The sequence below is a fragment of the Corylus avellana genome, chromosome ca2 (genome assembly GCF_901000735.1).
Source record: "Corylus avellana chromosome ca2, CavTom2PMs-1.0".
Lineage (NCBI taxonomy): Eukaryota > Viridiplantae > Streptophyta > Magnoliopsida > Fagales > Betulaceae > Corylus > Corylus avellana.
The window spans coordinates 8358190-8371373 of NC_081542.1; the positions used below are offsets into that span (position 1 = coordinate 8358190).

The following is a 13184-nucleotide window of genomic DNA, read 5'->3' on the forward strand; positions in this document are numbered from 1 at the left end:
TTTCTCTATTATCACAACTTCATCATCGTAGTCAAAATGAAAAGACAAAAAATGATGGTGAGCGGAAAAAGCACTATTTTTTTTATTTTTTTATTTTATAGGGAATCCATCGTTGAAATGGCCAAGAAATTTAAAAAAAAAAAAAAACAAGGATGTTGACTAGACAGAAAGCAACGACTTCTTATGTTAAGAGAAAAACAGAGGATCAACAACTTTTATTTATCTTCCTCGTTAAGGAGTGGGGTTCGAGCTGCTTTCCTATTCACCATCTTTTGAACTCTGCATTCCTTCTTCTCTTTCCCTACCCACCAACCCCAGCTTTCCCCCAATCAACCGAAAATTGCTTCACTCTAGACTGTCAATGTCTTTCCAATAACCAAATTGAGCAACCCTTTCTTCACATCCCTGAGGGTCTCTTTCCTTCCCTCTTATTTCTTTTTCTCCTTAATTATCACTACCATCTGCAACCAAGAAACAGTAAAGACCAAATACAGTGAGAGAGAGAGAGAGAGAGAGACAAACAGTTTGTTAGCAGCTTTCCAACATTTCTAGCAGATTTAAGGGAGGCAATATTATAAGGAAATATGGCCGACCATGTTGTTAATTCCCTCGTACAGTACTTGTCCCAGCAACTCGAAAAGGAAGCAAATTTCTTTGGTGGAGTGCAGGATCAAGTCAAGTCACTCCATAGGGAGCTTAGGCTTATACATATCTTCCTGGAGAGCTCCGTGGGGAAACGGAATGAGCATCCAATAGTGAAGGAGGTAGTCGGACAGATCAGGGAGGTGGCTTACGAGGCTGAGGATGTTATTGATATGTATATCCTCAAGGTTGCAGAGCACAGGAGGCGAAGCCTAGTGGAGAGGATATTTCATAGCCCCATGCACGCAATGATGCTTCGGGAAGTTCGAAATAAGATTGCAGACATCGAGAATGAAATCAATAAAATCTACAACAACAGAGAAAAGTATGGCATTGAAAGAGCTACAGAGAGTGTAGATGCAGCGGCGGCAGCGGCGACGGAGGCACTACACAAGCGTAGGAGAGAAGTTGAGGAAGATGACGTGGTGGGCTTTGTTGATGACACATCGACACTAGTGAAGCAACTTACTGAAGGGGATCGTAAGTGTGATGTCATTTCGATCATTGGAATGGGAGGGCTGGGGAAGACAACTCTTGCACGGAAAATCTACAACAATGTTGGCGTCAAGAGGCACTTTGAGTGTCGTGCATGGGTGTATGTATCTCAAGATTTCAGAACTAAAGAGCTCTTGCTTAAAATTTTGAAACAGATGGAAATATCAGAACTGCAAAGGACATTAGAAGAAGAAATGGGTATAAAAATATCAGATTTGTGGAGGACACTAGAAGGCATGGGTGTAGAAAAATTAAAAGAGCACTTGTTCAAATGCTTGCAAAGAAAAAGGTACCTAATAGTCATGGACGACATCTGGAAAACTGAAGTCTGGGATGAGGCAAGAACTGCTTTTCCTGATGATTGGAATAGAAGCAGAATATTGATCACCAGCCGCATAAAAGAAGTAGCTTCACATGCAAGCTCTACTCCTCCTTACTTTCTCCGATTTCTTGACAAAGGCGAAAGTTGGGAGCTCTTTAGTAAGAAAGTGTTTCGGGGAAGAACATGTCCTCCCGAGTTAGAAACTCCAGGGAGAAAAATCGCAGATGATTGTCGGGGCTTACCACTTTCCATTGTGGTTTTAGGGGGCCTTTTAGCAAATAGAGAGAAGACATCCCGAGAATGGTCAAAATTAATTGACCATGTAAATTGGTACCTTACTGAGGCTAATCCAATCTGCAAAGACATTTTGGCCTTAAGCTACACCAACCTACCTCGACGCTTGCAACCATGCTTTTTGTTTTTTGGTGTATATCCGGAAGACTTTGAGATCTCTGTAAGGCAATTGATCCACCTATGGACAGCTGAGGGATTTATACAGCACACTGGCAATAGAAGCATAGAAGATGTTGCCGAAGATTACTTGGAGGAACTCATTGATCGAAGCTTGATCCAAGTGAGTAGGAGGGCGACAGATGAAGGCGTAAAGAAATGTCGTATTCATGATCTTCTGCGAGACCTCTGCATATCTAAGAGCAAGGAGGACAAATTTCTTGAGCTACTTAGAGCTGGTAACCTTTCATTCCCCATCAAATCTCGTAGGCTATCCTTCAATGGTGATGGTAGCTTTCCTCAATACAATGTCCTAAACTTCTTTGATCCTCCATGTGCTCGTTCTTTGTTGTTCTTTGGCGATATCGGAGATAGAGACTTGAATTTGTTCGTCAAAAACTTCAAGTTGATTCGGGTGCTTAATTTGGAGTGTATAGTACTCGACTCAATTCCCAGAAGCATAGAAACAATGATCCACTTGAGGTACTTGAGGATAAAATTTTCTTCTATGGTAAGTGTTATTCCTGATTCATTTGGTAACCTTAGGAATCTAGAAACACTTGTCATAGAGGGTGGACGTTTTTTGTCAGATTGTCGAGTCAGTGGGATATTTAGGCTGCAGCGTTTGAGGAATCTGTATCTGGATTGGTTCGCGCCTTACCTGTTGGATGAAGTTCTATGGAACCTCCATGTCGTTTCCACTTCAACAAGTTGGCATGTTGGAGAGCAAACTTTTGCTGTCACACTGGACAAGTTTCCTTGTGTAAGGGAACTAAAAATACGATTTATCGAGAAGTACTGGAATCTTGAAGACGAGAAGAAAGCCGCAGTAGATTTTTTGGAAGGCGTTCACCATTTACGTTATCTTCAAAAATTGAAAATCGCGCACTTTCCAAGGCTTCCCAGTGATTTGAGTTCATTTCCATTGACAATCACTCAACTAACCTTAAGAGATGTTGGGTTAGAAGAAGGTGGCAGCATGACAGTGCTGGGAAACCTTCCCAATCTTCGGATATTGAAAATAAAATATTGTGACAGTATTAGAAATCTGCACGTCTTTGGAGATCATTCATTTCCTAGACTTGAAGTCCTTAAATTGGAACATTTAAAAGAAGTTGAAGAATGGAAACAAGAGGAAGGTGCAATGCCATGCCTTAGATATTTGGTTATCGCCGGATGCCTTGGTTTGACAATGCTCCCTTCGGAACTATGGAGTTTGACTGCCTTGCAAAAGGTGGAGTTCTTAGATTGCAATTTAGAATTGACAAGGATGCTTCGAGAATTGCAGATGACGGTTAGGTGTAAGCTAGTGATCGGTTCAACTAAATATTACTGATCCGTGGGTTCAAGTAATGATATCATCCATTTTGCAGGTATAGTTTTCAGTCTCTTTCATTTCTACTCTCACTTTCAACATTTGCAGCACCTAGTTATAAATATTTAGTCCTTTGATCTTTTCGTTGTTGAAAACAATATATAGTCACTAACATTCTTTTTGAAAATAAATTTATCAATTTAATTAATTATGTGATAATATAGAACTTCAACGGAAATGGAAATGGTGTTCCTCTCTATTGCTTTCATGAAGTCGTCCCCTTCAATTACTGTTATCATGTGGTTTTTAGGAGGTAGGGGGATTGATGGAGGACCAATACAGCAGTACATAACTAACGGCTATCAACCGTTATTCTGCTGATTGAAAGACTTCGGTTTGATAAGGCTGGAGTGCTCTGTTTTACGTCCCCTGTTTCTCAACAACAAGAAGGAGAATATGCACCTATTTGGATGAATAGAGCTGCGAATCATCGTTGTTAGTCTTTCCATGTGCTGTTAGAAGTATGACCAACCCATCAATAGAAGGCGCCATTGTTCTTTAAGCCGGAGAATTCGTGAACAATATGGTTTGAATTGTAATTCTAAGCCTCTTGTGCATGCTCTGTTCTGGTTGCAGGGTCTGCTTACAACCCAGCCTTTGAACATGTTAGAAATGTCCTCCTTATATAGTAAGTGACATGCGTTACTTCTAGAGGTCCGGTTGCATAAGTTTACTAGAACCTAATTTGTATGAAATTTATGTCTAATGAAATTCCACCACTCTTGTTTAAAATAATATTTTAAATTATTACTATTTGCTGTTAGCTTGTTACATTATTATATATGTATGATTAAATTATTTTATTCTTTGCTTTTCTATCTAGTCTTTTGTCTTTCTCTCACCCAAGCTAAACAGCCCCACGGCACCAATCTTTTTTCTTTTTTCTTGTCCCTTTGAGTGATTCTAGCTGGTTTCCGATTGTGTACTTATGGTTTATTCAATTTTTTTAGGTTGAATATATCTGAAATATTGAGGTTTGGCCGACTGAATCGGTGCCGGGAGAGAGAGGGATTGTGAGTTGCTGTGAGAAGAGAAGAGAAATATAGAGAAGATGGTGCTGGGCTAACGGATTTGACGGAGAAGGCAAGGAGGATGGGAGGGAGAGAGAGAGAGAGAGAGAGAGGGAGAGAAAACATTAAACAAGTCATCTAGTGTAGTTTAGCTATTTTGAAATGTCTTAGAAGTTTATAAGATCTGCAGGGATGTCATGAACTTATTTCATCTTTGGTATATAGAAGCATGTCTCACCCAGTCCTGCAGGGACTTTATGACCTGTCTCAAGTTAATGTGATTTAGTACCAAAAACTGCTTCGATTAGCTAATATTTCGTGAGCTTATGTAGAAAACAATGTTAGCATAATAGTTGACTTGCAGGCAGTGAAGTCATTAAAGTAGGATTAACTAACTGGTAAAGACTAGCCCTACATGAGATGCCCTTTTCTAAACTTGTTAGTAAGAAAGTTTAATTTTGGTCTAGGATTATGATTTATTTCCTTCTACGTTGATTTTTTGATAGGTCCTTTTCATATTGTTTCTAGATTTTATAGTAGTGATTAATTTGTTCAGTGAAAACATGCCTAGCTTGTTTGTGAAATAAATTATGACAGAGTTGCTCTCTTTTCATTTTGCAATGATGATCTTTTATGATGTTATGGACATTGCACTCTGGCCAACCTTTTGCTTTTCTGTAAGCATGCAAATAATCATTAATTATTTGTATTGGCTTCTCTGTTTTTGTTTTGTTGTGTTGTGTTGTGTTTGCTTATTTTTTCTTATTTACTAATGAGCAGACTGAGAAAGCAAGACTTCATCATATATAATAATTTGTGGCTTGATCCCAACCCTCTCCAGCATTGCATAAATAGTATTGGAGCTGGGCATTCAGGCCTTAAACCTGCTGGGAATGAAGCAACAGAGCTGGTGGTAAGGGCTTCACAATCAAGAATATCATGTATTGCATCTTCCTGCATATTGTAAAATCAAACAACATTCTTTTTCACTGCGATCCCTTGTAAAGAGGAGGAACTCCAATGTGAAATAATCTGGGCAGTAACTATATGCCCACACCTTCAATTTTCCTACCTCGAAGATGTACAAAATGGTAAATCACGTCTGTGGTGTTGTGTTGGAGTCGACAGATCTGGTTGTTTTGGAGCTTCAGCGAAAATGAATCTAGAGAGGGAGATAATGAAACACGAAAGTCCACAAAACCTAGAAAAAAACCCAACCCCCATTCTATTTTTTGTTGCTCGAATTTTCTGTGGAACCAGACAAAAGTCTATCCCTCTCCATGAAATACTAACAAATAATAATAAAATCAACACAAAATCCTAGAATGGGGAGCTTAGGCTTAAACAATAGCCTCAAATGAAATGCTAGATACATTTTTCCAAAGCAAATGGACTAATTAACATAATGAATGCTAATTAGACTAACAAAACTAGTTAATGAAAAATGCTTTCACCACATCCAATGCCATCACTAAAAAAAAAAATCAAACATACCCAAACCCAAATTAAGATAAGGTTACATAGGTATATATATAATCCCAAAACTACGTCGTTTTGGCATCCCTACTTAACGGTTTATATCGGTTAAATGGTTAACCGATATGAAATTTCTAAACAGACCGAACCGAACCAATAAGCAAACCGGTATAAAAAATTTAACCGAAAAGGATATCAGTATATCGGTTTGGTCGAAACCGGTACACGACCGGTAATCGGTAGCCAGTTAATATGCCCACCCCTACATGGTATTGTCCTCAATGAGTAGATCAATTGGTTGGAAGCCACACCTACCATGCTATAAAGTGAATCGGAAGAAAATGTATGTTCTAGAGGAAACAAAATATTATTATCTATGCAATATCCCAACTATCTAAGAGCACTCCAAGCCATGAAGCAAAAAAGACCTCACATTTGGCTAGTTAAAGTGGTTAAGAGTTTGCTTAGCTTAAATATTAATGCAGCCAAGTGTGAATGGCTCTAGCACTGGTGCCTCATAAAGTCATATATGGGGTCAGTTTGTGAAGTATCCCCGTGGAGTGGTGATTTTTGGCATACCGGCGTGCTTGAACAATAAGCATGCTGGTGTTAAAATATTATTATTTTTTTTTAACGTTCAAATAATATTTTATAATATTTTAACAACAACGTGCTTACTATTCAAGCACGCCGGTATTCCAAAAATCACTACTCATCCCCTATTATTTAAGGTGCAATGATGGTGTTTTGTAATTAGGGAATCGATCTTACATGTCGGCAACAACATCGACCTCAAAAAGAAACGATAAAAGGATGGTGAGTGGAAATAGCACTACTCATCTTTACTTTTTGAAACAACGTGGAAATGCCCAATCAACCGAAAATGATGGCTTCTCTGTAGACCTTTCTATGTCTTTCCAAGAACCAAATTGAGCAATCCTTTCTTCACATCTCTGAGCTAGGGTCTGTTTCCTGGATCCTTCCCTCTTATTTCTTTTTCTCCTTAATTATCACTACCATCTGCAACCAAGAAACAGTAAACACCAAATGCAGTGAGAGAGAGAGAGAGAGACAAACAGTTTGTTAGCAGCTTTCCAACATTTCTAGCAGATTTAAGGGAGGCAATATTATAAGGAAATATGGCCGACCATGTTGTTAATTCCCTCGTAGAGTACTTGTCCCAGCAACTCGAAAAGGAAGCAAATTTCTTTGGTGGAGTGGAGGATCAAGTCAAGTCACTCCATAGGGAGCTTAGGCTGATTAATATCTTCTTGGAGAGCTCCGTGGGGAAACGGAATGAGCATCCAATAGTGAAGGAGGTAGTCGGACAGATCAGGGAGGTGGCTTATGAGGCTGAGGATGTTATCGACACGTTCATCCTCAAGGTTGCAGAGCACAAGAAGAGGAGCCTGATGGGGAGGATGCTTAGTAGCCCCATGCACGCAAAGATGCTCCGAGATGTTGGAAGAAAGATTGCACGCATCAAGAACGAAATCAATGAAATCTACAACAATAGAGAAAGGTATGGCATTATTGAAAGAGCCACAGAGAGTGTAGATGCAGCGGCGGCAGCAGCGGAGGCACTACACAAGCGTAGGAGAGAAGTCGAGGAAGATGACGTGGTGGGCTTCGTTGATGACTCATCGACAGTGGTGGGACAACTTATTGAAGGGGATCGTAAGTTTGATGTCATTTCGATCATTGGAATGGGAGGCCTGGGGAAGACAACTCTTGCCCGGAAAATCTACAATAATGTTTGCGTCAAGCGGCACTTTCAGCGCTGTGCATGGGTGTATGTATCTCAAGATTTTAGAACTAGCGAGCTCTTGCTTAAAATTTTGAAAGAGATGCCAATCCCAGATCAGCGGAGAACACTAGAAGATCAGTTGGGTGTAGACGAATTAAAGGAGAAGTTGTTCAAATGCTTGCTAAGAAAGAGGTACCTAATAGTCATGGACGACATCTGGAATACTGAAGTCTGGGATGAAGTAAGATCTGCTTTTCCTGATAACATGAATGGAAGCAGAATATTGATCACCAGCCGCATAAAAGAAGTAGCTTCACATGCAAGCTCTACTCCACCCTACTTTCTCCCATTTCTTGACAAAGACGAAAGTTGGGAGCTCTTTAGAAAGAAAGTGTTTCGGGGAAGAACATGTCCTCCCGAGTTAGCAACTCTAGGGAGAAAAATCGCAGATGATTGTCGTGGCTTACCACTTTCCATTGTGGTTTTAGGGGGCCTTTTAGCAAATAAAGAGAAGACATACCGAGAATGGTCCAAATTAATTGGCAATGTAAATTGGTTCCTTACTGATCAGGCTAATCCAATCTGCAAAGACATTTTGGCCTTAAGCTACACCAACTTACCTCGACGTTTGCAACCATGCTTTTTGTATTTTGGTGTATATCCGGAAGACTTTGGGATCCCCGTAAGGCAATTGATCCAGCTATGGACAGCTGAGGGATTCATACAGCACACGGGCAATAGAAGCATAGAGGATGTCGCCGAAGACTACTTGGAGGAGCTCATTGATCGAAGCTTGATCCAAGTGGGTAGCAGGGCGACAGATGGAGGCTTAAAGATATGTCGTATTCATGATCTTCTGCGAGACCTCTGCATATCCGAGAGCAAGGAAGACAAATTTCTTGAGCTACTTAGAGCCGGTAACCTTTCATTCCCCATCAAATCTCGTAGACTATCCTTCCATGGTGATGGTAGCTTTCCTCTATACAATGTCCTAAACTTCTTTGATCCTCCATGTGCTCGTTCTTTGTTGTTATTTTGCAAAGTCAAAGATAGAGACTTGAATTTGTTCGTCGAAAACTTCAAGTTGATTCGGGTGCTTAATTTGGAGCGCTGTATAGTACTCCACTCCATTCCCAAAAGCATAGAAACAATGATCCACTTGAGGTACTTGAGGATAACATTATCTGAGTCAGTAAGTGTTATTCCGGATTCCTTTGGTAACCTTAGGAATCTAGAAACACTTGTCATAGAGGGTGGACATTTAGAAGATGAATATCATCCAGTAATTCGTAGGGTAAGCGGGATATTTAAGCTGCAGCGCTTAAGGAATCTGTATCTGAAAGAGTTGCTGCCGTTGCCTTACCATTTGGATGAAGTTCTATGGAACCTCCAAGTCCTTTCCACTTCAACATGTTGGTATGTTGGAGAGCTTGCTGGCGAACTGGACAAGTTTCCTTGTGTTAGGGAACTAGAAATAAAATTTATCTACAAGGGGTTGTTTTTTGAAGATGACAACAAAGCAGTACATTTTTTGGAAAGCCTTCATCATTTACATTATCTTCAAAAATTGACAATCGATGCATTCACAATACCTCCTAGTGATTCGATTTCATTTCCATTGACAATCACTCATCTAACCTTAGAAAATACTCGGTTAGCAGAAGGTGGCGGCATGATAGTGCTGGGAAACCTTCCCAATCTTCGGATATTGAAATTAGAACAGTGTTACGATATTAGAAATCTGCACGTCTTTGGAGATTCATTTCCTAGACTCGAAGTCCTTGAATTGCGACGTTTAAATGACGTTAAAGAATGGAAACAAGAGGAAGGTGCAATGACATGCCTTAGATATTTGGTTATCGAATCATGCCGTGAATTGACAATGCTCCCTCCGGAACTATGGAGTTTGACTGCCTTGCAAAAGGTGGAGGTGTTACATCCCAACTCAGAATTGGAACAGATGCTTCGAGAATTGCAGATGACGTTTAGGTGTAAGCTAGTGATCGGTTCAGCTCATTGACAACCCTCGTCCGTGGGTTCAAGTACTGATATCATCCAAAGATCCATTTTGCAGGTATACTTTTATTTCTCTTTTCATTTCTATTCTCACTTTTAACATTTGCAGCACCTAATTACAAATATGTAGTCCTTTGATCTTTTCGTTGTTGAAAACATATATATATATATAGTCACTAATTAATATTCCTTTTGTAAATAAATTCATCAATTTAATTAATTTTATGATAATAGATAACATCAACGGAAATGGAAACAGTGTTATGATGTTCATGCAGCCCCACGGTTTTCAGGAGGTAGGGGGATTGATGGAGAACTAACAGCTCTATTTGGCAACCCTTATTCTGTTGATCAAAGACTTTGGTTTGATAAGGCTGGAGTTGTCTGTTTACTTCCCCTGTTTTTCAGCACATGAAGGATTCTGCTTCAAGAAGGAGAAGAGTCACCAAATAGAGCTAATTAAGAGTCATCATTGTTATCTTCTTGAGGCTTTGGTGAGACTCCATTGCCACCTTGTTCCCATTGTGTGTGTTTGGTGCTTTTGTTTGATCCAAATAACGTTTTTGTGTGTGTAAGAATCAATGGTTGGAATTTTTTTATATAAGGTCAAATTTTAGTTAATTTATTTAATTGCAGCTCTAGGAATTGGAAAAACTCTACATTATTTTAGTTCATTTATTCTTCACTGCTATGATAAAAGGCTAATAAACCACCCCTTAAGGCAAAGCACTCTGTCTAACCTTACAAAAGAAAGGAATACAAGCATATCTATGCCTCAATCTTCAAAGAAATATATATGTTCCACTGTTCCAATAACCAACACAAAGATGCTTGCATTGCATGTCGTCTTATAATTGGAGCATCATGCCACCTTGCCAATAGGAGGGTTCTTTTGAACCTCGGCACAATATTCAAACAAGCTTCCATCGAAGCAACGCCTCACAGCTTCTTTAGCTAAGAAACCTTCGTCATCCTTTGCAAGAACATAAAGAGCTCCCCATTCCAGTTTACTTGCTATCCTGAAACAATATATAAGTAGAGACTAATTAACTACATGCACGTTTAAGAGGGTTTCTTCGTGTGCATGTTAAATCACTATATATTCAAAAAGCTAAAACGGATAAAAAATGATTGATTTAATAATTTAATTAATATTTTAAAACACAGTGCATAATGGAGAAAGAAAGAGATAGAGAGACCAGCCAAAGAAATCAAATGCGTTACGGTTAGCCGGCCTCAGTCATGTGCCAGAGCTCCCGTAGTGTAAGCTTGTCAGGCAGTGTACAACATATTTGTTGAACAGTTCTCAAGATGTGTGGGGATGAACCTGCGATAAAATTGGGGACATTTTAGGGTTTATTAGGAAGCTCTATATATAACTTGTATGATCTGGCTATCCTATTCCTATCAAGGGGAAACCACAATATCCTATAACAATTATATCTACAACCAAATACCATCTATATATTAGACACCATGAATATTAGATTGCAAAATGCCTTGCCTGCACACCAATCCTCTCTTCCTCGAAGCAGCATGAATTGGAAGATATACTAGTAAATCCCATTCAGAAATATTGTTTTATTTCCACCTAACTACCTTGTAAGTTCGGGCAGCGATAGGAAAGTTGAAAATAAAGAACTCCTATATAGAAGTTTGACCGGTTCTCGTATGAATCACTTGAAAATTTAAGTTGATTGTTTTAGCATTCACATTGGTTAATCTAAATTTTGATGTAAAATGGCTAATTAAAACCCATTTTATATAGTTTGATTAATAGGTTTTTTGAAAGCCACCATACGGTCTATACATCTGTTTATCTATTCTTTTTTTATATTATTTAAAATATTATTTGTTTTTGCTCCTTTTAATTTCACTGTTGAATTAATATTTGCTTTTTTACGGCAATTTGTTAATGATTTTGTTTTAAAAAACTTATGTATCTATAACTACTCTTTTATTTTAGTCTTCACTTCATAATTTCTCTATATCACAACTTCATCATCGTAGTCAACATTATGAACATTGACAAGCAAATCTTTCAATCATTAACCAAATTAAACTCTGAGTATTATTGCACAGGTGAATCTTTGGCTCTTTCAATTCACTTCTTTATTTTTGTTTTGTTTGCTGCTTTTCTCTCCCTGAAATTGTTTACAAAATAACCGAATTGATGCCCTCATTTTTCTCGGTGGACACAAAGTTTTCTCCAAATTGGATTGAAAGAATTTTTTTTTTTAACTCGGTCTATATATTTGTTATGTCCTTTTAACATGTGTTCTCACAAGATTTTATATTAGCCATTACAAAACACATGGTTTTTTAAATAATATGTGAAAAACACGTGATTTTTTAATAAAACTATTTAAAAATAAAATGAATTGGAAGAAAAATATATGTCCAAGATGAATATCATTCCTACACAGAATATTATTATTTCTACAAATATCACTAAGAGCAATGTAGCAAAAAGACCCTACATCCGGCTAGTCAAGGTGACTAAGAATTTGCTAAGCTGCTACATTGCTAAGCTCAACAATCTATACTTAATAATAAAAATAAAAAATAAAAAAGTCATTAATATTAGGCTATTAGCTAAAATTTAGTCATACATGATGAATGGCCGGAATATGAATGCTGTAGCAATGGTGCCCCTGGAAGGCTGGAAACAGCCAACATATGGGGTCAGTTTAAACCGTAAGGGTCATGAAGTATCCCCGTGGTTCACGGTGCAATGAATCAATGATGGTGTTTTTTAATCGGGGAATCGATCTTACATGTCGACAACGAGGTCGACCCCAAAAAAGAAAAGGCAAAAAGGATGGTGAGCGGAAATAGCACTATTTTTTTATTTTATAGGGAATCCATCGTTGAAATGGCCAAGAAATAAAAAACACTAGGATGTTGGCTAGAAAGAAAGCAACGACTTCTTATGGTAAGAGAAAAACAGAGGATCGAGCTGCTTTCCTATTCACCATCTTTTGAACTCTGCATTCCTTCTTCTCTTTCCCTACCCACCAACCCCAGCTTTCCCCCAGTCAACCGAAAATTGCTTCACTGTAGACTGTCAATGTCTTTCCAATAACCAAATTGAGCAACCCTTTCTTCACATCCCTGAGGCCTGAGGATCTCTTTCCTTCTCTCTTATTTCTTTTTCTCCTTAATTATCACTACCATATGCAACCAAGAAACAGTAAACACCAAATACAGTGAGAGAGAGAGACAAACAGTTTGTTAGCAGCTTTCCAACATTTCTAGCAGATTTAAGGGAGGGAATATTATAAGGAAATATGGCCGACCATGCTGTTAATTTCCTCGTACAGTACTTGTCCCAGGAACTCGGAAAGGAAGCAAATTTCTTTGGTGGAGTACAGGGTCAAGTCAAGTCACTCCATAGGGAGCTTAGGTTTATAAATATCTTCCTGGAGAGCTCCGTGGGGAAACGAAATGAGCATCCAATGGTGAAGGAGGTAGTTGGACAGATCAGGGAGGTGGCTTACGAGGCTGAGGATGTTATCGACACGTTCATCCTCAAGATTGCAGAACACAGGAGGAGGAGCTGGATGGGGAGGATATTTCATAGCCCCATGCACGCAATGATGCTTCGGGAAGTTCGAAATAAGATTGCAGACATCGAGAATGAAATCAATA

At 38.8% G+C, this 13184-nt stretch overlaps 3 protein-coding genes across 5 annotated transcripts in view; 2 read left to right on the top strand and 1 right to left on the bottom strand.

Moving 5' to 3' along the window:
- Window positions 1–259: 259 nt before the first annotated feature.
- LOC132170688 (putative disease resistance RPP13-like protein 3) lies at window positions 260–9657 on the top strand. 3 transcript variants are annotated; one of them, XM_059581767.1, is made up of 2 exons: window positions 260–3282; window positions 9592–9657. In XM_059581767.1, exon 1 carries the CDS (start codon window positions 585–587, stop codon window positions 3243–3245), a length of 2661 nt encoding a protein of 886 aa, XP_059437750.1. In that variant the 5' UTR covers window positions 260–584; the 3' UTR covers window positions 3246–3282; window positions 9592–9657. The 3 variants fall into 3 exon arrangements, with proteins under 3 accessions (XP_059437750.1, XP_059437748.1, XP_059437749.1); XM_059581765.1 differs by lacking the exon at window positions 9592–9657 and adding an exon at window positions 5075–5406; XM_059581766.1 differs by lacking the exon at window positions 9592–9657 and adding an exon at window positions 5136–5406.
- Window positions 6910–10133, top strand: LOC132168995 (putative disease resistance RPP13-like protein 3). The gene is made up of 2 exons (XM_059580089.1): window positions 6910–9591; window positions 9768–10133. Exon 1 carries the CDS (start codon window positions 6910–6912, stop codon window positions 9535–9537), a length of 2628 nt encoding a protein of 875 aa, XP_059436072.1. The 3' UTR covers window positions 9538–9591; window positions 9768–10133.
- Window positions 10134–10307: 174 nt separating this feature from the next.
- LOC132168996 (peroxygenase-like) overlaps window positions 10308–13184 on the bottom strand; it is a 4316-nt gene continuing 1439 nt past the window's right edge. The window contains exon 5 of the mRNA XM_059580090.1: window positions 10308–10552. Coding sequence (XP_059436073.1) covers window positions 10396–10552 — 157 coding nt within the window. The 3' untranslated portion in view covers window positions 10308–10395. The remainder of the gene's footprint in view (window positions 10553–13184) is intronic.

Coding starts and splice junctions, on each gene's coding strand:
- LOC132170688 (XM_059581767.1), top strand. CDS start 585: ATGGCCGACCATGTTGTTAATTCCCTCGTACAGTACTTGTCCCAGCAA.
- LOC132168995 (XM_059580089.1), top strand. CDS start 6,910: ATGGCCGACCATGTTGTTAATTCCCTCGTAGAGTACTTGTCCCAGCAA.